General features: G+C 33.2%; 3 protein-coding genes across 7 annotated transcripts in view; 2 read left to right on the top strand and 1 right to left on the bottom strand.

Moving 5' to 3' along the window:
* Positions 1-742: 742 nt before the first annotated feature.
* tpm4b (tropomyosin 4b) lies at positions 743-18,956 on the top strand. 4 transcript variants are annotated; one of them, XM_058793281.1, is made up of 9 exons: positions 743-993; positions 4,534-4,659; positions 11,600-11,733; positions 12,953-13,070; positions 13,182-13,252; positions 14,543-14,618; positions 15,323-15,385; positions 15,523-15,592; positions 16,990-17,614. In XM_058793281.1, the coding sequence occupies exons 1-9, from the start codon at positions 880-882 to the stop codon at positions 17,070-17,072; spliced, it is 855 nt and encodes a 284-aa protein (XP_058649264.1). In that variant the 5' UTR covers positions 743-879; the 3' UTR covers positions 17,073-17,614. The 4 variants fall into 4 exon arrangements, with proteins under 4 accessions (XP_058649264.1, XP_058649255.1, XP_058649278.1 ...); XM_058793272.1 differs by lacking the exon at positions 16,990-17,614 and adding an exon at positions 18,173-18,956 and having other exon boundaries at positions 753-993; XM_058793295.1 differs by lacking the exons at positions 743-993; positions 4,534-4,659 and adding an exon at positions 6,420-8,324 and having other exon boundaries at positions 16,990-17,607.
* cib3 (calcium and integrin binding family member 3) overlaps positions 16,416-23,494 on the bottom strand; it is a 23,168-nt gene continuing 16,089 nt past the window's right edge. Inside the window, 1 exon segment of the mRNA XM_058793328.1 lies at positions 16,416-17,009. The gene's annotated coding sequence lies outside the window, so the exon portion shown is untranslated.
* rab8a (RAB8A, member RAS oncogene family) overlaps positions 19,618-23,494 on the top strand; it is a 12,446-nt gene continuing 8,569 nt past the window's right edge. Inside the window, exons 1-7 of one of the 2 annotated variants that reach the window (XM_058793308.1) lie at positions 19,619-19,827; positions 20,871-20,931; positions 21,201-21,261; positions 21,708-21,785; positions 22,359-22,448; positions 22,690-22,755; positions 22,873-22,923. In XM_058793308.1, coding sequence (XP_058649291.1) covers positions 19,704-19,827; positions 20,871-20,931; positions 21,201-21,261; positions 21,708-21,785; positions 22,359-22,448; positions 22,690-22,755; positions 22,873-22,923 — 531 coding nt within the window. In that variant the 5' untranslated portion in view covers positions 19,619-19,703. Of the gene's footprint in view, positions 19,828-20,870; positions 20,932-21,200; positions 21,262-21,707; positions 21,786-22,358; positions 22,449-22,689; positions 22,756-22,872; positions 22,924-23,494 lie in introns of both variants that reach the window. The other variant, XM_058793317.1, reaches the window with a different exon arrangement.

The following is a 23,494-nucleotide window of genomic DNA, read 5'->3' as shown; positions in this document are numbered from 1 at the left end:
AAATACCAGAATGGTGATTAAAAATAAAAGGTACTGATGATGCCAAAAGGAAAGTCATTTTAGAATTAAACTAACATGCACTGATGAATCATTCACAGTAAGACCAGGGCCGTGTTTTAAGCAAGTAAACAGGGTCAGTTTGACTTAATGAGGCATGAGGAGCCACTAAACCCTCCGAACCACATCTTGCTCCATGCATTCGCTCCAAATAAGGGAATCGGCTGACTTTGAGACATTCTGTGGGTAAAATGTTTGCTTGCGGAGGGGGAGCTGCACATTTTGGTGTGTTGGTGTGTGTGTGTGTGTGTGTGTGTACTGGTTTTTGTGGTTTACGGGGACAAAATTTGTATAATGACATGGGTATGACAGAGGTATTACAATTTGAAGGTGGTTTATGAGGACACTGCCTATGTCCCCGTAAATCAAAAGGCTTAAAAAACATACTAAATGGTGTTTTTTTTTAAATCTAAAAATGCAGACAGTCTCCTGTAAGGGGTAGGTTTAGGTGGGTGTATGGCAATAGCACATACAGTTTGTACAGTAGAAAAACCATTACGCCTATGGAGAGTCCCCGTAAACCACTAAAACAAACATGTGTGTGTGTGTGTGTGTGTGTGTTGAGGAAGGGGTTCAAACAGGGAACCACCAGGGAACGAGACTCGTCTCCTACACCTCAGGTTATGTTTCAGTGTGGACTCTCTCTCTCTCTCTCTCTCTCCCTCTCTCTCTCCCGCTGTCTGGCGTCACTCCACCTCCTCATCTGACGAGGAAAAGCGCTGTGACTTCTCTCTCCGTCTGACTTTGCTCTAGATTCTGATAGCTCTTGGTTTCCTCTTCATTCTCTCTCTGGTAAGAAACTCCAAGAGCAGATAGAGCAAAATGGAGGCCATTAAGAAGAAGATGCAGATGCTGAAGCTGGATAAGGAGAACGCCATCGACCGAGCGGAGCAGGCCGAGTCTGATAAGAAGACAGCAGAAGACAAGTGCAAACAGGTGAGACTCAGATCTGAGACTGATGAGTTCAGGGAGACCATCCTGATGCTACACTCTCAGAAATAAAGGTACAAAAGCTGTCACTGGGGCGGTACCTTTTCAAATGGTACACTTTTGTACCTATTAGGTTCAAATATGTACACTTTAAGTACTAATATGTACCTTTAAGGTACTAAAATGGACCCTTTAGGTACAAACATGCACCTTTTGAAAATGTACCACCCCAGTGACAGCTTTTGTACCTTTATTTCTGAGAGTGTATCAGATGCTTTTACTTTCGTATATACTGCAAAGCTGTTTAAAAGTTTGGACACTTTATTGAAATTATATTTTTCATGATTTTGAAAATCTTTTACTCTAAAGACTTCTATTTAACTGCTTAAAATGAGTTTTGAATACTAAAAAAAAACTTTTCAACAAATATTATTTGAATACATTTTACAAGTACATTACTATGTCAGTCTACTTCAAAATTTCACATTTAATTCAGTGTTACTTGCTGTAATTATTTGTGAAGTTTACTAGCAATTTCTGAGTCAAAATAGTTTCAAAGTAAATCCTACATGTTTTTTTTTTAATGATTTTTCTGCAAGATAGATAGATTCTGCAAGAAGTTTTTTTCAATTATTTAATAATAAATTAAATAAATAAATCCCATTTTATTTATTTATCCATCCATCCAAATAGATTTAAGATGAGTTATTTTGTTAACAACATAGATTTTAGATTTTTGTGACATTTCTGATTGATATACTGGATACTATATTACTTTTTTTTTTTTTTTTTAATACCAAACCTAAGAGTATTTATGGATGCATGTATGTATTTATTTTATTTTAATTTAGTTTAATTTGGAAAAGTATAATCAAGTGTCCAGTGCACATGTTCTTCCTTCAGTAGTTTACATGCATTCCAGAAAACAACTCATGAAATTGATGAAGGCCCAGAATCAGCAGAGCTACAGAAAAGAGCTCAAAGAGAGTTTTCATTTTTGTAATTTATTATTATATTTTTTTTTTGCAGTGATACCATAGAAGAACATTTGGGTTCTACAACGAATCTTTCAGTGATCAGTTCCTAATAGAACCACTTTTTTCTTAGTGTGAAGAACATTCTAGTAATCTAAAGAACATTTTTTCATTATAAAGAACCGTTTGTGGAATGGAGAGATTCCATGGGTGATAGAAGGTCTTAATGGAACAGCCAAAGAAATCTCTAAATGTAAATAATTCTCTATATTTTTGGCAATATGGCAATTGACTGATTGACTGGTTCTGGATAAGGGAAACTGAAGGAGGGTGGCTTCATTCCCAGACATTCCCAGCATCAGTGGGGATGGTGAGGACTTTAGGAGCACAGGAATAATCCAGAAGCGTGCCAGCTGTTTCTCTGTGTTTGGAGTTGTTTACGGCTCTCTGGAGTGAAGCATCCCACAAATCTCTCAACATCCCCAAACATTTCAGAGAGACAACATGTCTGGATTCTAAACATTTTCATTTCACTCATGAGTTGTTGTTATGGGACATTAAATGGATGCCTGGCAGTTTTTGAGTTTGGCTATTTCATGCCAAAATCTTTATTCAAAGTAAAGCTTCTTTATTGAATGTTTAAGAGCCTTCAACATCCACTGAATCTTTCCCTCCACAAAAGGTTCTTTAGATTTGTAAAATGTTCTTCAATAAGAAAAAAAAGTGGTTATTTTAAGAAACTGTTTACTGAAAGGTTCTTTGGGGAGCCAAAATGGTTCTTTTAAAAGTGCATTTAATCTTCTTGTTTAACTATTTATGTTTATGTTATTTACTTAAACTCTGATCATTGTATACAGAATAGCAAGTGGTTGGGAGAAAAAAAAAAAAAGGTCAAAATTGCATGTGTAACTTTACACCTTACAATGGAAATCAATAAAATAATTACAAATTATATTATTAATTATATACATATTAAAATTATACACAAAACTATATACATATTAATTATATACAATATTTTGATTTTATTTTTAATAAAAATAGTACTTATAATATTATTTATTAATAATCAAAAATATTTTTAATTTTATTTTTAATTAAAATGCATTAATAATTTAAAGTCAGCTGTTACATTATTAATATCTACCATAAATTCATTTTAACAACAGCAAATGTTTACAAAACAGATTAACCAAATATGTCTGGTTCATATTATATTATATTATATTATATTATATTATATTATATTATATTATATTATATTATATTATATTATATTATATTATATTATATTATATTATATTATATTATATTATATTATATTATATTATATTATATTATATTATATTATATTATATTATATTATATTATATTATATTATATTATATTATATAGAACTGCAGTTCAGGCCAGGCTCTATCTCATATGCAGTAACTATCTTCATATTGAATATTGTAATATATATATTGTATTAATTGAAGCTGGAGATTTTAATCACAGATCAGATCTACAACAAATAAATCTGATTAATCTATTTTGAAAATATTTGCTATATATATCTTCAGATTCAATTAACACAAAATAATAACTAATGATAATTACTGCAAAAGACTCTGAGCTGCAGCTCAGACGTGGTTTAGTTTTGTCATGTTGTATGAACTGCTCACTGGAGACGCTGATGGAACGTAAGTGTTGATGATCAGAAGATTGCAGATTCTAGAATTAGAATCACACAAACAGAATTCCAGCTCAGTGATGCAGACGAACACAGATCCGCTGCTCATGCGTGTGTCAGATGGAACAGATCCTGTCAGTCCTCTCAGACATAATCAGATGTCAGTGATGTTCAGCTGCAGCTGCGCAGACAGACGTCTCTGAGGACGAGCATTGATCACAGAGTACTCATGCTGAGCTGTCTGATCATATTTATGACCTCGTTAGTGCAGATGAACTGTTAGCATGATCTGAAAATACACTCAGCTCTCACACACACACACACACACACACACACTACTGCCTCAATGAACCTTGCTGAAAGGCCAGTGAAGATTAAACGATATGATTAATCTATCTATCTATCTATCTATCTATCTATCTATCTATCTATCTATCTATCTATCTATCTATCTATCTATCTATCTATCTATCTATCTATCTATCTATCTATCTATCTATCTATCTATCTATCTATCTATCTGTCTGTCTGTCTGTCTGTCTGTCTGTCTGTCGTTCTATGTATCCGTCTGCCTGCCTGTCTACTTACCTATCTATCTATCTATCTATCTATCTATCTATCTATCTATCTATCTATCTATCTATCTATCTATCTATCTATCTATCTATCTATCTATCTATCTATCTATCTATCTATCTATCTATCTATCTATCTATCTACCTGTCTGTCTGTCGTTCTGTCTATCTATCTATCTATCTATCTATCTATCTATCTATCTATCTATCTATCTATCTATCTATCTATCTATCTATCTATCTATCTATCTATCCGTCCATCCATCCATCCATCCGTCCGTCCGTCCGTCCGCTAATCTTATGTCCTGTTGTTGGTTTTTAGCTGGAAGATGAGTTGCTTGCTCTGCAGAAGAAGCTGAAAGGAACTGAAGATGAACTGGACAAATATTCAGAAGCTCTCAAAGACGCTCAGGAGAAGCTGGAGCTGTCTGAGAAAAAGGCATCAGACGTGAGTATTCAAGCATTAGACACTGTTTATACAGATAAAATGATTTTTCTTTAATAAGACGTCGGTTTTCGGTTAAACACCATCATCAAAATCAAAAACGCATGGGATCATAATAATGATCCCTCGCTGCTTTCATACGCATGTGGCTCTGTGGTAAACCTTTGCACCTGGTCGGGATGGGAAGCTTCAGACAGATTGTTCTCATGCCAGCAACAAAGATGCTTTAATCATAGTGGGAGCATGTCAGCAGCTCCATGTGGAAAAAAACGGGAAGAAAAAGTTTCCCCACATTCCTTTTCGGCTACCGCTGACAGCCTTGAATAAATGTCTTTCCCACTCATTCTGTTACCGGACGCCCCAGAGACGTCAAACGTCTTCAGTGTGCAATTTTCTAGCAAGGCTTACTTGAACTCATCAGCCTTTTTTTTTTTTTAACAAAACAACCTCAGAAAGCTGTGGAATCCGGGCTCACATGCAGAGGAAATGGATATTTAGGGCGAGAGCCACCTCTGAAACCCACAGGGAGAAAATCCAGACTGAAAAGCATGAGAGCCGAGAAACATTATAAAAAAACTGTCTGGTCGTGACGTCCACCGTCCCAGAGCTGCATTCTTTTAAAGCACTGGAAGAGAATGAAGGCTATACTTCTTAAAGGGACAGTTTAAATAAAACCCCTTTCTCTTACTAAAAAACTCTCTCTCTCTCTATACTGTATATATACACTTTTAATAATAAAAAGTGAGAGTAAAGACATTTATAATGTTACAAAAGATTTCTATTTCAAATAAAAGCTGTTCTCTTGAACTTTCTATTAATCAAAGAATCCTGAAAATTAAAAAAAAACAATCATGGTTTCCACAAAAATATTTTGCAGCACAACTGTTTTCAACATTGATAATAATTAGAAATGTTTCTTAATCAGCAAATCAGAATATTAGAATGATTTCTGAAGGATCATGTGACTCTGAAGACTGGAGTAATGATGCTGAAAATTCAGTTTTGATCACAGAAATAAATTTAATTTGAGCATATATATCCAAATAGAAAACAGTTCTTTTAATTTGTAATAATATTTCACAATATTATTGTTTTTACTGTATTTTTGATCAAATAAATGAAAAAAAAAAACATTTCCAAAAATTACTCCAAACTTTCCTGAACACTTACATTATGCATTTGGCAGATGCTTATATCTACTGCATGTTTTTATAGTATGTAAAATAAGCTCTGTTCCAAAACCTAGACAACATTTTAATAAAGTCATCCTAGTGTTTTGGCTTTTCAAAAAGACATCAAAAACGACAAAATATGCTTTCTTTTAACAATCACAGAATGCATTGCTTTAAATATAAATATTCTTTCGAATATACAGTGTTTTTCTATTGGACTCAATATTTGTGTGTGTGTTATGCTGATTAAAATATGAGAGCCAAAACTTTTATTTAAACCAAACTTTTATTTAGTTATATTGAAATTGAAAGGATGCTGTCTTAGGCTGTAGACAGTAAGGCAGTTCAGGTTTTGTATAAGCAGTCTGAAATATATTTGAAATACTGACAGATTGTTTCTATTTCATTATATGGACATAAAACATTTACCATCCAGATATAGATCATTACGGCACCGTCTTGCAATTTGTGTAATATTTCTATACAAGGCAACAGCATAAGACTGTGCGGTGCATGAAGTTCACTTCATTTCTTTCTTTTCACTCACAATCACACACACACACACACACACACACACACACACAGCCAGCCCTGGAATGTGAGGAATTCAACTAAAGCAAACAATGAACCTTCAGCTCTTGAATCTAATGAATACAATCTTCTGCTGGGGAAAACACACACACACACACACAAGTCGTCTGCAGCAAAAATACTCCCACACATGCTGGAATTCACTGAATGGAATACAAATGGTATTATGAGAGCGTTGTGCAATTTATTAGGCAGTGAACTGATTAAAGAAAGCCGTGAAAGTTTTATGTTAAGCTGATTTTACCATATAGGTAAACACCCTTGAATTGATGATTTTCAAAAATGGTGGGTAAAGCATTATGATAAATATATAAATAAGGACATTTATTAATAATAATTGGAGAAAACAATTCTTCTAGCAAGTAATGCAGTTCATTAGCCTGACTTTAGGCTGCCTATAATGGTGCATTAATATAAAATGTCCACACAGGTGTGTGTTTAGCACATACGTTTTTACAATGCGGCTCATGCGATCAGAATGTAGAGTCAGAACTATCTTTTCATGTAAATTTGACCGAGCCAGACAATAGCTCTATTTCTGTCTGGACATTGTGAGAGTGTGTTTCCGAGCACAGCGTGTGAAATTCATCAGCATGCAGTCAGATTGGGAACTAGAGGTCTGTGGTGCCTCATAACTGCTGTAAGAGGGCCAATAATTACAACAGCACTTACTGCTGAAGAACACACGGAGAACGTATGAAGAAGCTGTGGAAGTATTGGAGCTACATTCAGTAGATGTGCTTAAAAATCTTGTGCATTTTGCATGTATGTTTGTGTTTCTGTAAATAACAGATGCATGTGATTTAAATATGATCTAAGTTGCCATCTCATGGGTGTTACGTTATTTTTAATAATAATTTTCCGACCTGCCAAGTATGTTAACTCACATCATAATAGTTGTACAGTCTGTATTAAACTTATTTTTTGCTCGTTTTTGAAATCAAACCTCCTTTAAAAAAAAAAAAAAAAAAAAAAAATTGCATTTAGGGTCTGATTATTTTACATTTATATTAACAATGTGAAAACTAGCCATCACTTTCATTCATAAATATTTTTTTTTATTAATTAATATGTATTAAATGTAATAAATAATTTAATAATAAATTAATATAAATTACAAACTATCAGACCCCAATTGTGATATATATAGATAGGCTATATAAACATACACACATGCAATTTGCCATTTTTAGCCATTTTTAAGTCAAATGCAAATGTTTAAAATGCCTGTCATTCCCAAAACATAACAGGCTACTATTAAACTTAATATCCCATCTGAGGTGTGATGGAGATGTGCATGAAGTTTCAGAAAAATGACAGAATTCTCCTGTATGTAGCCTACTAAATAAATGCATTAAACTGTTGTGAAAGGTAGTCGTTTTTTTCTGTGCATTGAGGATTTTACGCATTCATATCTCAATTATGATGCAATCACACATGGTCATTCATAAGAAACTCCAAATATGTCCAAAAGTCAGCACATAATAGCAGCAGGAGTCAAACAGGAACACCACCCCCTGATGTCATCCGAAACCCGCATCTTCTTCCTGGGATTGGACTCTTTTTTGCGCATTCCTGCCCTTTTTTCCAGAATTCCTCATTCTGCGGCTCCGCGAATCAGCGACGCGCAAATGCAAAGTTTGCGACAGTTTTGAGACGCACAGAAGCTGACCCAAATCTGCGCTCTTGGTTTGTTTAGAAATTCGCTTTTCCAGCCGGATTCGGTCTCTGTTGGCGTTTGCAGATCGCTCAGGGGGGTTGTATGAAGGTTTGGAGATGTCTGTGAAGTCTTTAGACGCCGTGAAGAGGAAGATCCAGTGTCTGCAGCAGCAGGCGGATGATGCGCAGGACAGAGCGCAGTTTCTGCAGACGCAGCTGGACAATGAACGAGACCTGCGGGAGAAAGTGAGGAAACCATCTTACCTTTCCTTCCTTACACTCCTCTTTCTTTCTCTGCTGCTTTTCGCGCGTTTCGGTCCTCGCTGAACAGAAATGGTGGAGACCGGGGCTAGTTGTCACACTTTAGTGCATGTTTCTCACGGTATTTTAGCGTGATGCTGCGTACACCGGGGCATGTTGTCACGCTGCCTGAAAAGTTTTCACTAAAAGACCAGTTGCACAAATGCTTCAACAGTATTTAGGTCTGAGAATTTTTGTGAATTTTATTCTCAAAACAAAAATTCCAGCAGGTCAGAGAACGGGGCTAGTTGTCACATTGTGTACGCCAGTGAATACATGCAGATATATCTGAAACTTGGCGCCATACAGGGGCATGTTGTCACACGATTACAGTGAAAATCTGCCTTTTAAAAAAAGTTTATTTATACATAAAACTCAAAAAATAAATAAGCACCATACAAAAATGTCAACGCATCGGCTAACAAATATTATAATTAATAAATTGTATGCTACAATATTTAAAACACATGTGATGACTTGCCCCAACCAGTTATTTTTAAAATACCGTTGTTTTAACAACACATTTTATGGTTTAAATTAAAATCTACTCTCATTAAAGTTTATAAACCACCGCTAAAGAAAACAAGTGTTTGTGTAATCAAGGAAAAATGTCACGTGTTTTATATTTTATTCATTTCTGCTGGCCACGACACGAGTTTTTTTTTTGCTTTTTAGGAATGTGTTTTATAATTGTTTTACCATTTACATTTTGCTGGAAAAGATGTTTTTGAGGAAGGCTATTATGTGCAAATCAGTGTCAATAAGCTGCAGGTTGCCAATTGTGACAACTTACCCCTCTATAGTAAACCTGTGTTAAATGAACTCTATCTGGTGGAAATTTTCAGCAGCTTTTTTCTTGTCGAGACTTTAAGGTTTGTTTCTATACAGTTATGGACTTCCAAAATAAACTTCATATTATCATTAGCATTTCATTCTGGTGGCAAGACTTTACACTTGGTGGGTTAATCAGCTTTTGTTAAATGTGCATTTAAAATACAATCACTCAAGATAGGTTTGGGAAAACCACTTTAACCTGGGTGTTAAAGTCGGATTTCTTCTCCACTTGGTGGCGAGAAAAATATTATTTTTGAAGTAAGCCTACATGACTGAATCTGGAAAAAACTCCAAACCGTTTTCCACATCAAACTCTCGCCTTGTTACCTCAGCAGCATTTCTGCTCGCTTACACCCGCTTTATAGTGGAAACATTACTGTGAGCAGCTGTCAGACGAGTGTTTTGTATTGCGTCTCACACCTTTTGACCAATTAATTTTTAAATGAAATATTATTTAAATTTTGTGTATAAAGACTTGCATATAATGTATAATAAAGATGTGTACAGATTTATTTATAAAAATCTATGTGAAAAAAAAAAAATATATATATACACGTCTATCTAACCGTCCGTCCATCCATCCATAAAATCGAAGTTTTATTTTATTTTATACAAAATATATAAATTTATATAAAATATACAAAATATTTCAATTACTTATATTTATTATGTAAGATATATGTAAAACACACACACTTGTGTATATATATGTGTATGTGTATATGTATGTGTGTGTGTGTGTGTATATGTGTGTGTATATATATATGTATGTGTGTGTGTGTGTATATATAACATTATAATATATAAAAATATAGATTTTATAGATTATATAATATATAAAAATGTATAGTATAATATTATGTTATATTAATTTGTAAAGAATTTAGAACATTTTTCACCATGGTTTTTTAAAAAGATAAAACTGACCACTAATATAGCAGCACAGCAGCCCCTTTCCTGGAAACTGCTGTCTACATTTAGTCGGGGGTATGACGTTCTTCACATTCTCACTTCCTGTCTTGTTTGTCGCTGTGTGCTTTCACCAAACATGTGTCTCTTAGAAAAAGATGTCACAGATGCCCTTTCATCCATATAGATTTGGAAAACAAGTCCAAAACATCAGCAGAAGCATTGTTCTGAAATGACTGCAGGAGAATCTGGTTCCTCATCTCAGCTGAAATGAGACTCATTTACACTCTCCAGTAAAGCATCAGCAGCTGATTTACTTTTGAATGGCTAGAAGTAAATCTATGACTAACATTCCTCCTGTCTGTGTGTCTGTGGAGCAGCACAAAGGGTTAATTCCAAGTATAATCCATTAGGTCTCCTGATATCTGTGCAGTAAAGACCAAAAAGATTTGCTGCTTCTAAAGACTCATAATGGTATGATAATCAGATGCGTGTTTGAGCACAGTATAAGGCGTGAGGCCCACTCTGCTCGGTGTTAGAGGAAGTGGGCGTGGCCCGAGGAAAGCTCTCATTCAAATGAGTGAAACTGAAAGAATCCGCTTCGCATGTGCTTACAGTTCTCTTTGTGTGTTAAAACTACTGATTTCTCAGAGCTTAAACAGTTAGTTTAGCCAAAAATGGAAGTTTTATGAAATAAAAATGCTTTTAGTATCATGGAGATTATAACTTTTTTTATTTTGTAAGTTTCTTTTGTATATAATATTCAAAATATTATGTAAAATAGAAAAAATATTATATTATTATTATTGAAATATGCTTTAATTTGTTTATTTTAAATGTATATATATATATATATATATTATTTTTATATTAAATTAATTAATTTAGAACATGTTTGGTTTATTAAAGAGGTGAAAAATATTTAGAAATATTGATTGGCAACTTGCTGGAATAAAATTAGTTAAAGCTAAGCAGTGATATACTTTTATAGTTTTTGTTAATATTTAGATTTTATTTTTATATTATCTGTTTTCATTTTGATTATAGTTTTAAAAATAGTAATTTTATTGTCTTTTACAGTAGTTCTATTTTTATTTAGGTTTTTTTTTTTTTTACTTTTAGTTATTTTATTACTTTTAAACTTGAACTTGTACTCTTATTGGCAACTGAGCACATAAACAATATTGAAGGGAAAAAAAACAAACAAATCAAAAAGACAATTTTTATATATATATTTGTGCATTTCTATTAGGTGTCAATCCTACAAGGATCTACAAAGATCTTACTGGATAAGCTGACATTTCTTTGTTTCTTATGTTTTGTTATGTTAGAATTTCCGTTTATCCAGTAGGATTGTAGCAGATTGTTTTAAGATCCAGCAGTTTCTAATAGCATTCCTGTAGGATCTTTTGATCCTGCCTCGTTCCTTCAGATTTCTAGCCGGGATCTCTAAGCACTGTTTCTCTGTGTGTTGACAGGCGGAGGGAGACGTGGCTGCTCTGAACCGCAGGATCCAGCTGGTGGAGGAGGAACTGGACCGAGCTCAGGAGAGACTGGCCACCGCGCTCCAGAAACTAGAGGAGGCAGAGAAAGCGGCGGATGAGAGCGAGAGGTCCGAACAAACACACACACATACATCTGTGCACATTAGAGTTATTATTCAACTAAAGCTGAAACCATTCATTAAACAAAGAAATTACTTGATTGTTACATTGTTACTTGAAATAAAATAAATGTTAACTGAAATAACATGTAATAGTTATTTTATTTCAGCAAAATTTCTCATTTAATTTGATGTACTAAAATAAATAAAACTAAAACCGAAAGAAACATTCTAAAAACTAAAAAAAGAAAAAAAAAAAACACAAGCTAATGAAAATGACAAAAAAAAGTCAACAAAAATGACTAAAATGTTAACTAAAATAAAATGGAAAATATACAAATAAAAACTATATTTGAACTATAACAACTATATAATATTTGAATTATCCACCTAATTATCGTTCCTTCTGTATACAGTGTTCTTGTTAACATAACGGTCAGTTAACAAGAACACTTAAAAAATCCAAAAAATTCATTAGTCTATAGATATATAGAAATATAGATATATGCACAGTATATATAAACTTTTATTTTATTTCAGCTAGTGGCCAAGGCATTATTTCTCATTTTCACTAACTTTGACTTGATGTACTAAAAAAAATAAAACTGAAATAAGAGTTAATAAAACCTAAGTAGACACAAACTAGCCAAAAGAACTAAAACTAAAATGACAAAAAAATATTTAAAGTAGATATTTACATGAATAATATTTAACTAAAATTAAAACGGAAACAGTAATTTAAGAATAAAAACTTAATTCAAAATATTTCTAAAAAGTGAAAAATAAAATCTATGCAATATTTGAATCATCCATCTAATTAGCATAATGTTAATAACAACAGTTAGCTAAAAATCAAGTATTATTACCAGTCTGTTTAATTTTCTTTAGCTTTATTTCAATGCAGATTAAAAAAATAAAAATAAATCTGTCTTTAAGATTAGCAGTCCTCTTTGTATTGTGTATATACCATCAGTTCACTGCACACTAAAAATTGTTCATTAATAATTAGATTTAATTCAAAATATTAACTATAATAATAATATCATTGAAACTAAAATAGCACAATTTCATGATGCATGACTTTTAGTGAGCAACTGATGCACAATCAGTTGCTCACTAAAAGTCATGCATCATGAAATTGATCACTAAGAACTGCTGACGGCGAAATGCATAACAAATGAAGCATAAGATCTATTTATTTGTATTTTTGTGTGTTTTTTGTATCCAGAGGCATAAAGGTGATTGAGAATCGCGCGATGAAAGATGAGGAGAAAATGGAAATTCAGGAAATACAGCTCAAAGAAGCCAAACACATCGCTGAGGAGGCTGACCGCAAATATGAAGAGGTCAGACACACACACACACACACACACACACACACACACTCTCTCTTCATACGGTTTGCTCTGTCGTTTGAGTCAGGAGCGGATCTGTGAATGTCCTCTGTGTGTTTGCAGGTCGCTCGGAAGCTGGTGATTCTGGAGGGTGAACTGGAAAGAGCAGAAGAGAGAGCGGAGATTGCAGAACTGTTAGTACACATCTTTAACTAACCCCAAAAAAAAAAATGTAGGTTTTACTTTGAAACTATTTTCTCTGGAAGCCACTGAATAAAGAATTGTGCAATTGTGAGAAATTTCTCAGAATTGAGGGATGTATACTTGCAATTTCACAACTTCACGACTTTTTTTGCGAGTTATAAAATCAGAATTGTGGGATATAAACTCACAATTGTGAGAAATTAAGTTGGAATTGCGAGAAGAAAAGTCAGAATACAAGTTTACACTAAAAAAGGTTTTTTCGAAGTTGTAAATAAAGCAAAGATTATTGTAGTATGTTTTAAAAGAAAATATTATTTTAGTCTTTCTACTTCTCGTTTAAAATGGTGTGAATTTACCAACAATTTCTGAGTAAAAATGATAGAGGTTTGTTTCTGCCCATGAATAAAAAAAATAAAAATGAATTGCGACTTAATCTAAAAATTATTTTTTTAAACTCAGAACTGCATTAAATAACCCACAATATTATAATTTTTTAGAATTGCGAGACAAATTTGTAACTGCAAGTTGTAAAGTAAGCATTGCTTGATATAAAGTCGCAATTGCGAGGAAAAAGTCAGAATTGTTTATATCTCACAATTCTGATGTTTTTCTCACAATTCTTACTTTTTATAGCAATTGCGACTTCATCAAGCAATTCTGACTGAGTTTATAACTCACAATTACAAGTTTGAATTTTGAGAAAAAAGGCAAGATTGTGAGTTTATTTCATGCAGTTCTGAGAAAAAAAATAGAATTGCAAGATGTAAACTCGCAATTGCGAGAAAAAAAGTCAGAATTGCAAGATTAAGTCGCAATTACCTTTTTTATTTTTATTCAGGGGCGGAAACAAGCTTCCATAATTTTCACTCAGAAACTTGCTAGAATGTTTTGATTATTTGTACCGGAAAACTAGACAAAGATACTAAGTAAGAAAATAATTTTTTGCAGTGTATCATTGTATGATCAGTATTGAAATGCAGAAACCTAGTTGCAAGCACAACAACAATTGATATGATTAAAATACTTAGTCAGGAACTCTCATTCGAGCTGTAATAAGATGAGGAAATACAGGTTCTTTATTGGCATTGATGATTCCACGAAGAACCTTTCCATTCCACAAATGGTTCTTTATAGCGGAAAAAGGTTCATTAGATTATTAAAAAAAAATCACTGAGCACTGAAAGGTTCTTTGGGGAACCTAAAACAGTTCTTCTGTGGCATCACTCCAAAAACACCCTCTTAGAGTCTTTATTTTTAAGACTTTTTCTCTGTTTTTACAGTAAAGGAGGAGATCTGGAGGAAGAACTGAAAAACGTAACCAACAACCTCAAGTCTTTAGAAGCTCAATCAGATAAGGTGAGTCAGCTGACCTATGACCCATAATTCCACAGGGCAGAATGAATTTCTGTGCGAATTGTTCATAACGCATGCATTCTGTTCTAAGCTGTTGTGTTGAATTGAATGTGATGATTCACGAGTGATGATTTACAAATTAATTATTTGCACAGAAACTGGTTCTGCTCCTGTCTCATGAGTAAGGCTATTGTATTGAACATGAATGCAGGACATCTGATCCATGTTAGCGAATTAGTGCTTCATTTCAGTGAACTGGTTCAAAATGATTCATTTGAGTCACTTCTCAACAGTGAAGCCCCTGCACATCATCATACGTCATCTTCTTTAGTAGCAAAGTAAATGGTTGCTGAATACGGTTGTTATTTCAAATGCAATTATATAATTGAAGGTGTTTTTATAAAACATGGACGATTATAAAATAAACAGCATATTTACTCCACAGGCTACCACCACTTGGCTAAGAAAACAATATATTAGTGTTCGTTCAGTGTTCACACTAACCTTGTCTATTCGGTTTTAGTAGCATTTTTTTTTATTGTTGGGTCTGTGCATTTATTATTGTATCAATGCATTTCAATACTTTTAACATTTGAATTTATGTAAGCTATACTGGCACCATGTTTCCACTTGATGTCCAGTGTTAAATCTGAGACCAGTTGAGAACCAGTGGTCTGAATAGCCTTCTGCTTGTTTTCTGTCTGCAGTATTCAGAGAAAGAGGATAAGTATGAAGACGAGATCAAAGTTCTGACTGATAGACTGAAAGAGGTGAGCGAGTTTAACCTAAACCAGCTGTTCATTCTAATAGTTTTGCATGCAAGTCTTTCTTTCGTAGGCCAGATGCATGCCGTTCAGGCCATTCTCTGACCTTTCACATTTGTTCTCTCTGCATTTTCCCCCCGTAGGTTGAGACTCGTGCTGAGTTTGCGGAAAGGACGGTGGCCAAACTGGAAAAGACCATCGACGACCTCGAGGGTAAGCTGTGATTCAGTCCTGAGGAATTCCAGCTGATGGCGTCACTAAAACTGTCAGCTGGAATGAACCTTTGTCTCCTCTGACAGCTTTGTCTCTTTTCATTGTACTGAAAGAACAGAGCTAACGGTGTAAGCCCGTCCGACCTGTTCAACTCGTCGTCTTAAACGGTTCTTGAAAACACCTGGAGAGGATGAATTGAAGCTGAATTGAACTTGTTTCATAATTGATGAACTTTGCAACATTGACACTGTTATTGAAATTGAAACAACAGTGAACTAAATTTAGCTGAATAATGACACTATCTTCTGTAGAGCTCTTTATGACATCTTTGACAGCTCTTTATGACATGGAATATATATATTTTGTTTACATAATATATGTGTGTGTACTGTGTGTATTTATGTATATATAGATACACTCACATACAGCATATATTTTGGAAATATTTACATATACATTTATATATTTATATTCTTATATTTTATATCATATAAACAAATATATTTAATAAACTTAACATATTTTTCTTACAAATACATGCATGTATATATTTATTTATATATACATAATAAATATACACAGCACACACACATATATATTATGTAAACAAACTTTTATTTTGCATGCGATTAATCATTTGACAGCACTAATATATATACGTATATGTGAAATCTTCTGTAGAGCTGCTTTTTTTACAGCTGAAATTGAATTTGTTTCATAATTGATTAATATTATGAAACAAATTATTCATGTATGTATATTTATTATTAATTGACAAAATAATTTTAAAATTAATAAAACATTCACATTGTTTATTATGTACAATTATCTTCTGTAGAACTGCTTTACAGCTGAAGTTGAATGTTTAATAAATTAATATTGGATCAATTGTAATTATTGGTTTATATATGTAGAAAATATTTATAAATTTAAAAATGAATAAAATATTACCATTGTTATATCTAAGAACTAGTATCTTCTGTTGCTTTACAGCTGAAATTGAATTTTAATAATTATTTAATAATTAATATTAGATACATATTACAATAAATATAAATATTAAATATATAATTGATATAATTAAAAAAATAACTTAATGACATAATACTGCACTTGCACAAGTGTTTAGGATTACACCTTTTTTTTTACAGCATTTTTTCCCCCATGTTACTTCTTCCTTGCCCCTTTTCTTTTTCTTTTTCTTCTTTCTTTTATCTAGTGAGCTGCCTAACTAGACAGCATTTGTAGGCATTACTGTGCAGTGTTTTGTCCACTTGGACCTGTTGAACTTACTGTTTCCTTTCTTTTTCTGTCTGTCATTTCCTGTTCCTGTCTCCTGCGTTCTCCATCCTTGGCCGAAACACCTGTCCTTTCTGCTCTTGACCTTTGACCTCCAGATGAAGTCTATGCTCAGAAGCTGAAATACAAGGCCATTAGTGAGGAGCTGGACCATGCGCTCAATGATATGACCTCCTTATAGATGCTTTTATGTGTCAGCAGTGCTTGAGCTGAACATTATGAGTGCTAACTGTGATTGACAGTTCTCTCGTTCAATCAAGCGCTGCTGCTCTGCATAAACTATCCTGATTGGCTGTGCCTCTGTCTCTCTTTCTCTGCTCACCCTTTCTTCCTCACTGGTGCCTTATGTATTTTGCACTCTCTGAAAGTTTGATTATTCCTCTAAGATTTAATAAAGGTTTTTTTCTGCTCTTTGAACACTCTTTTGTTTCATTTTCTTGCTTTAAAAAAAAACATGAAATATTTCCTGCCTCTCTGATCTTGAGTCTGGTCTTAATCTTTCTCCATCTTTCTTGCTCTTTTCATAGAGAAACAAAATAATAAAGAAACACTTGTTTGTATTAGACGTGCAATAATTATATTTAAGGTTTTAATGATCCTCTTTTGTGTAATGTAATGCTTTCAATTACATTTATGCAATTATTTAATGTTTTTTTTTATTAAAAAAAAAAGTTTTGCTGCAAAATATTTAAATATATCCAAATATATAAGTAGTTTGAGAGCACAGGGCAACTATTTGTAAAAAAAAAAATCACTTTACATTTATGCATTTAATACAAAATGACTTACAATAGTATAATAATAATGTAAATATTTATTTTAAATATATATATATATATATATATATATAATTTTTTAATTTCTAAAATTTTTTACTGTAAAATATTAATGTGCAAATATGCATTTTTTTTTTTTTTTAAATCGCACGTACATTTATGCATTTTATCCAAAGCAACTTGCAATAGTGGAATAATAATATTTTAAATGTTAATTTTTAACTTCAACAATTTGTTTTAAAAAAGCATATGACTTAAGAATCTCAGAGCTTATTGTATTTCTGTCTTTAAAAAGGTTTCTGCATTATCTGTAAACATCTGTTTCTCCGTGGAGGCAAAATGCATGGGATTTTACATCCATAACCCAGCTGTGGTTTATAGTTTACTGATTGAAAGCCTGGAATGAGCAGGCTTGTTATGCAATCAACACTTTAGAGAATCGTGTTTAGAAACGTGTCACAGATGTTTGTGTCTCTTTTTAAATCATCGTTCTGGTTTATTTCAGAGGATGTGGCTGAGGCAAAACAGCAGAACCTGGAGATGCATCAAGTCCTGGATCAAACGCTTCAGGAGCTCAATAGCTTGTGAGCAAACGAGAAGAAATCCATGAAGAACATTCCAGAATTTCTCATCCATTCCAGCAGTGTTTTATGTTTAGCTTTTCATGTTTTGTATAAGTTATGTTATTTCCATCCATTATTTTCTATATTTTGGTTTGCAATTTTCTGATTATTTCCTAATGCACCTATTAGTCCATTAAATAAAAAATAATGTCTTCTTGTTGCCATTTGTCCCATTTAAATACAACTTCCAACACCATATGTGGCGTAAAAGCAAAATATGCCTTTAATGGTTATGTTTTTAGACTTAAAAATTATGACCCAGCTCTGCATGTAAGAATGTTTCACTTTTTCAGTTTTTTTTTTTTTTTTTTTTAATATCTGTCTTGGTGCTGTTTTATTTATTTCTTTTGAATGAACATAAAGGCGGAAGGTATACTTAAAACAGTAGAAACGCAACAACAAAAGGTAAAAAAGCAATTAGTACAATACATTTTGGTAGTGATGTTAGGGAAATGTATGCGAATGTATCAAAAACAAAGTTGTAAATGCGTTATGTATTGGAACACAGATTTCTTGGACTATTTTTGGCATTAAGAAATCTTTACTAGTTTGTCATTTATGGGACCATTTTGTACCCTTGATGCTGCAAGGGCTATTTTCACTGGTTTGATGTTTTTTTTTTTTATACATGTTAAACTAAATAAATGTTTACTTATTTGCACACCATACCAATCGATGAGAATTATTATTTAAATTTTTTTTTTTTTTTTTTTTAAACTTGTCTGTTGGCAGATATGTCACATATAATGACATTATATCTTAGGATCAAATACACTTTTTTTTTTTTTTTTTTTACATTTTTACCTTATTTTCAAGAATATTTCACCTCAAATTCTCTTTATTGTATTGCAAAAAAAAAAAAAAAAAAGTATATATATAAATAAATAAATACAAACGTTTACATTTAAATATTTATGAATATAAAAAATTGTTTTACATTAATAAACAAAGAGCTTGACTGTCAGGAAAATAATCCACAGGCCTGAAGCCAAGATTTATGAAGGAATTTGACCGGCCACACACGCTAATTAGTAATGACCTTGAGGCAAAGACTTGCGTCAGTAATTTCTGTGAAAGTATGAGGTCTTGTATTAGTTCAGGAAGCACAGTTTACGAATCACACTACGGCGGAGGCTTAGCTTATGAATATTAATAGCGTACTCTGACGTGCGACGTGGCCGCTACGACAGCTGGCGATTGAACGAATTCTACTATGACGAAGGCGTATCTTATGAATATTAATGACGCTACGTGCCCGAACGTTCCAGGGAGGTCACAGAGTACGTCAGTTTGACCTCATTAATATTTATTTACGCAGCCTTCGCCGTAGTATGATTGGTCAGTTCCTCGCTGCTTTGCGGATTCTGCGCTGTCTGCTGAAGTACCGGGCGGGATTTCCGCAATACATTCAGTATGGCGAAGACCTACGATTATTTGTTTAAACTGCTGTTGATCGGGGATTCCGGCGTCGGGAAGACCTGTGTGCTTTTCAGATTCTCGGAGGATGCCTTTAACTCGACGTTTATTTCGACGATAGGTATTTATGTCTCTGTTTTATAGGTTTTGTGCTCGGATTGTTTATGAAACGTCAGTCTGTGCTAACGGCTAAGCTAATGGACTAGTAACTGTCTGTAAGCTCTTCTCGAATTTTTGTGGTTTGTTTTGTTTCCTTAACTTTGACAGTTTTGCTGGTGTTTTGTCTTTTAATGAATTATTTTGTGCGGTAATTAGGCGTCTATTTGATGAACGTTTCTACTGGTTAGCATCTAGCTGTTCTGACAGAATGACTCCGATACTAAAATTATACATTTGCATTTCTTTTCTTATTTTGCAAACTAAAATATCAAATAACTAGAATCATTAGGTGAATATCCAATTAAAATGTTTAAAATATATGATTAGAAACCTGTTGGTCAGTAGTTACCAGTTTCACACACTGTACGTTAAGACTCAAAATTTTACTGATATAATAATAATATGCATGTTCACTTTCAGTTAACATAAAACTGTTACTGTGGTAGTGCCATGGTACAGTTATGCTAATGTCAGATGGTAATGCCATTGTACTTTGATATATTGATACCATGGTGCTTAATGATTACTTTGTACTTTTACCATGGTAAACCAATTTACTTTATAGAATTTAACTTTCAAAACAGTGGTATCGACATCTACATGTTCAAGAATGTGTCATGGTAATATGTCCAAAAACATGGTAATTTTTGAGTGTATTGATGTAAATGGAAGATTTTCTTAATTGTTCTGTCAAGATCAGTTGTAGCTTTATGATCAATCAGTAGTCTATCATTTTTAAATGATATGCTTACTGCTCATGCTTATGTTTTTTTTAACTTTGTAATATGACAGGGTTATAAATGTCTAGCTTGGATGATGCTTGGTTTTGTCTATATATATATATATATATATATATAGCATGTGTTCATATGCATACTGTGGACATCTATTTGCCTTTTATGTATAAAAATAGTGTGATGTGAGTGGACACATTTGAAAGAGACCCTGTATTGGGCTTGTTTTTCAGCCTATGACAGTTGTGCAGTTACGTATTTTCTCTTCCAGGTATCGATTTCAAGATCAGGACAATAGAACTAGATGGCAAGAAGATAAAGTTACAGATATGGTGAGTTTCTAGTTGTCTTTTCCTTCTAGTGTCACTCTCAGCACTAGTTGAACATTAGCAGATGGCTGGAATGGCATGGGTGATTAGTTTTCTGAAAGAGCCGCTGTTTGACTTGTGAAACCACGGCCAGTTTAATTTCTCCTTTACATAGCAGTGCGTGTTAGTGGTTGACTTTTGTCATTGTTCTAGTTAGGATGAGGTCATCTTCCACTTTAAATGCATTTCAGCATGGCCGCAGTTACAACACTGATATTGTTTGATATTTACAGGGACACGGCAGGACAGGAGAGATTCCGAACAATCACAACGGCATATTACAGAGGTGCAATGGTAAGAATATGCTGAAGTATATACATTACTGTTCTTTGTATGATGAGCTTCAGGTCTGTCTCGCCGGTTGACCCTCATGTTGTGGAGAGGACTTTCTTTTTCCAGAACAAAGTAGTTTGTTCACCTTGTTACACATGTGGTGTTCCCGGTCAAAAATGCTTATTAATTTCTCATTATTCTATGTCATTACCAAATATTGCATTCAACTTGATTTTTTTCAGTAACACAGATTTTGTATTTCTTTTTGGAACCGATTGATTGTAGGCTTGTGCTAATTGCGAGAAAACCCAAATTTAGTGATAATGAGTTTTACAAGCAGGGATATTTTTGAATTAGATAAAGGATTTTCCGCACAGCACAGGGTTAAGAGTAATAATACTTCTGCTGTTGTCTTCCTAATTGCTGTTTTGTGCACGCTTGTGATTTATCTTGTGGTCTGATCTCAGGGTATCATGCTGGTTTATGATATTACTAATGAGAAATCATTTGACAACATCAAAAACTGGATCCGAAACATAGAAGAGGTGAGTGTTTCAGTGCCCAATTTATCTTCATATTTCAAGGCTTCTGCTGTGTGCAGCACTTGCTTAATATACATAATCATCAGGTCTTATCTGCATTTTTTATGCAGTAAAAGGTTATAATATAATTAAAAGTTACTGTAGTACAAACAGTGAAGCATGGGTTCAATTCTCATGGAAATGCATGAACTGATAAAATGTATAGTTTAAATGCATTGCATTTCACTTTGGATAAGTGTCTGAAAATGCATTCATGTAAGTGTAAGTCTATTTATTTTTTAAATATAAAATAAACATTGAAATTGACATTTTTGGCCATTGCATCTCACTGCTTTTTGTCTCTAGCATTTTCCGGCGTAAGTGTTGTTGTGCTTTTAATACAACATGTCCAGTAAATAATATTTTTTGAATACAAAAGCATGTGTTATGTGAACTTTTATTATTGTTGTCTAAACTACCAGTAACCTAACTACTAGTCATTTTGAAAATGTGTAGTATTGCACATCCTTACCAATAATGGTTGCATATTCAACGGCAAATTATTACAGCTCATGTTCTTGTATGTTTTCAACCCAGCATGCATCAGCGGATGTAGAAAAAATGATTTTGGGGAACAAATGTGACATCAATGAGAAGAGGCAGGTGTCTAAAGACAGAGGCGAGAAGGTGAGCAGACCATGTTCTCTTATACCCCTTTTCTTTCCCAAACAACAGTTTTCTAGTGTAATATTATTTAACTTTCATTGTATAAGACTCTACAGCAATGATACCACCTTCCACAAGAATGTGTTTAGTTAATTTATCTACCTGCATTACCACAAATGGCTAGATCTGCTAAACAGTCTGTAATCATCCAGAGAAATCATACTTGTATTTTATATAATGGAATCTGCATGTACTCATTTAGCTGGCGTTAGAGTATGGCATCAAGTTCATGGAGACGAGTGCGAAGGCTAATATCAATGTTGAGAACGTAAGTGTAAATGGCTTTTATGATTAATCCTCGTTTCATTTCCTTATCATATCTGCAGCAGATTGAACGGTTAAAGGTCTAATTGAGACATAATGATGTTTTCTGCTCTACTCGCAGGCATTCTTAACGCTCGCCAGAGACATAAAAGCAAAGATGGACACGAAATTGGTGAGATTTTCCCTTTCTGTGCTTTTAGTTTTGTGTAAAAATGAATTTAGATTGAAAATTGGGTAACACTTTACAATAAGGTTTCTTTAGTTATCATTAGTTAACATGAACTAACAAAGAACAATATTACTACACTATTTATTCCTTTCAGCATATATACTAATGCATTTTTAAGATCAAAAGTTGTATCTATTAACATTAGTTTATGCACTTTGAATTAAGTGACATTAACAAAGGTTAATATTTGCTGTAAAAATATCTGTTCTTTGTAAGTTCATTAGTTAATGCATCAGTGTTAACAAGTGAGACAACTAGCATGTGAACCGTAATATGCATGTCACATGAGCTGTGTTACATGATTAATCGATTGCTATACATTTATCAAGTTGATTTTGCATTAAGTCAACTTTTGGATGTCTTATTAAATTGTAAATAATGAAAATTTTGATAACACTTTGCTTAAAGCCTTTATAGCATTTTTTTTTAGCCTTAATGTATGTTGAATTGCATTATAAGTTTTCATAAATAATTGTAACCAAAGTTAAAATGCATTATAATATTTGCAGATTCC

The sequence above is a fragment of the Onychostoma macrolepis genome, chromosome 02 (genome assembly GCF_012432095.1).
Source record: "Onychostoma macrolepis isolate SWU-2019 chromosome 02, ASM1243209v1, whole genome shotgun sequence".
NCBI lineage: Eukaryota > Metazoa > Chordata > Actinopteri > Cypriniformes > Cyprinidae > Onychostoma > Onychostoma macrolepis.
Note: the sequence above shows the minus strand (reverse complement) of the source record. Positions and strands in the feature narration are given on the sequence as shown.

Bases quoted from the DNA above. Each gene is read 5' to 3' on its own strand.
- tpm4b (XM_058793272.1), top strand. From the start codon at position 880: ATGGAGGCCATTAAGAAGAAGATGCAGATGCTGAAGCTGGATAAGGAG. The intron at 11,734-12,952 runs GTCCGAACAAAC...TTTTGTATCCAG, and splicing joins GCGGCGGATGAGAGCGAGAG to AGGCATAAAGGTGATTGAGA. The intron at 13,253-14,542 runs GTTAGTACACAT...CTGTTTTTACAG, and splicing joins AGAGCGGAGATTGCAGAACT to TAAAGGAGGAGATCTGGAGG.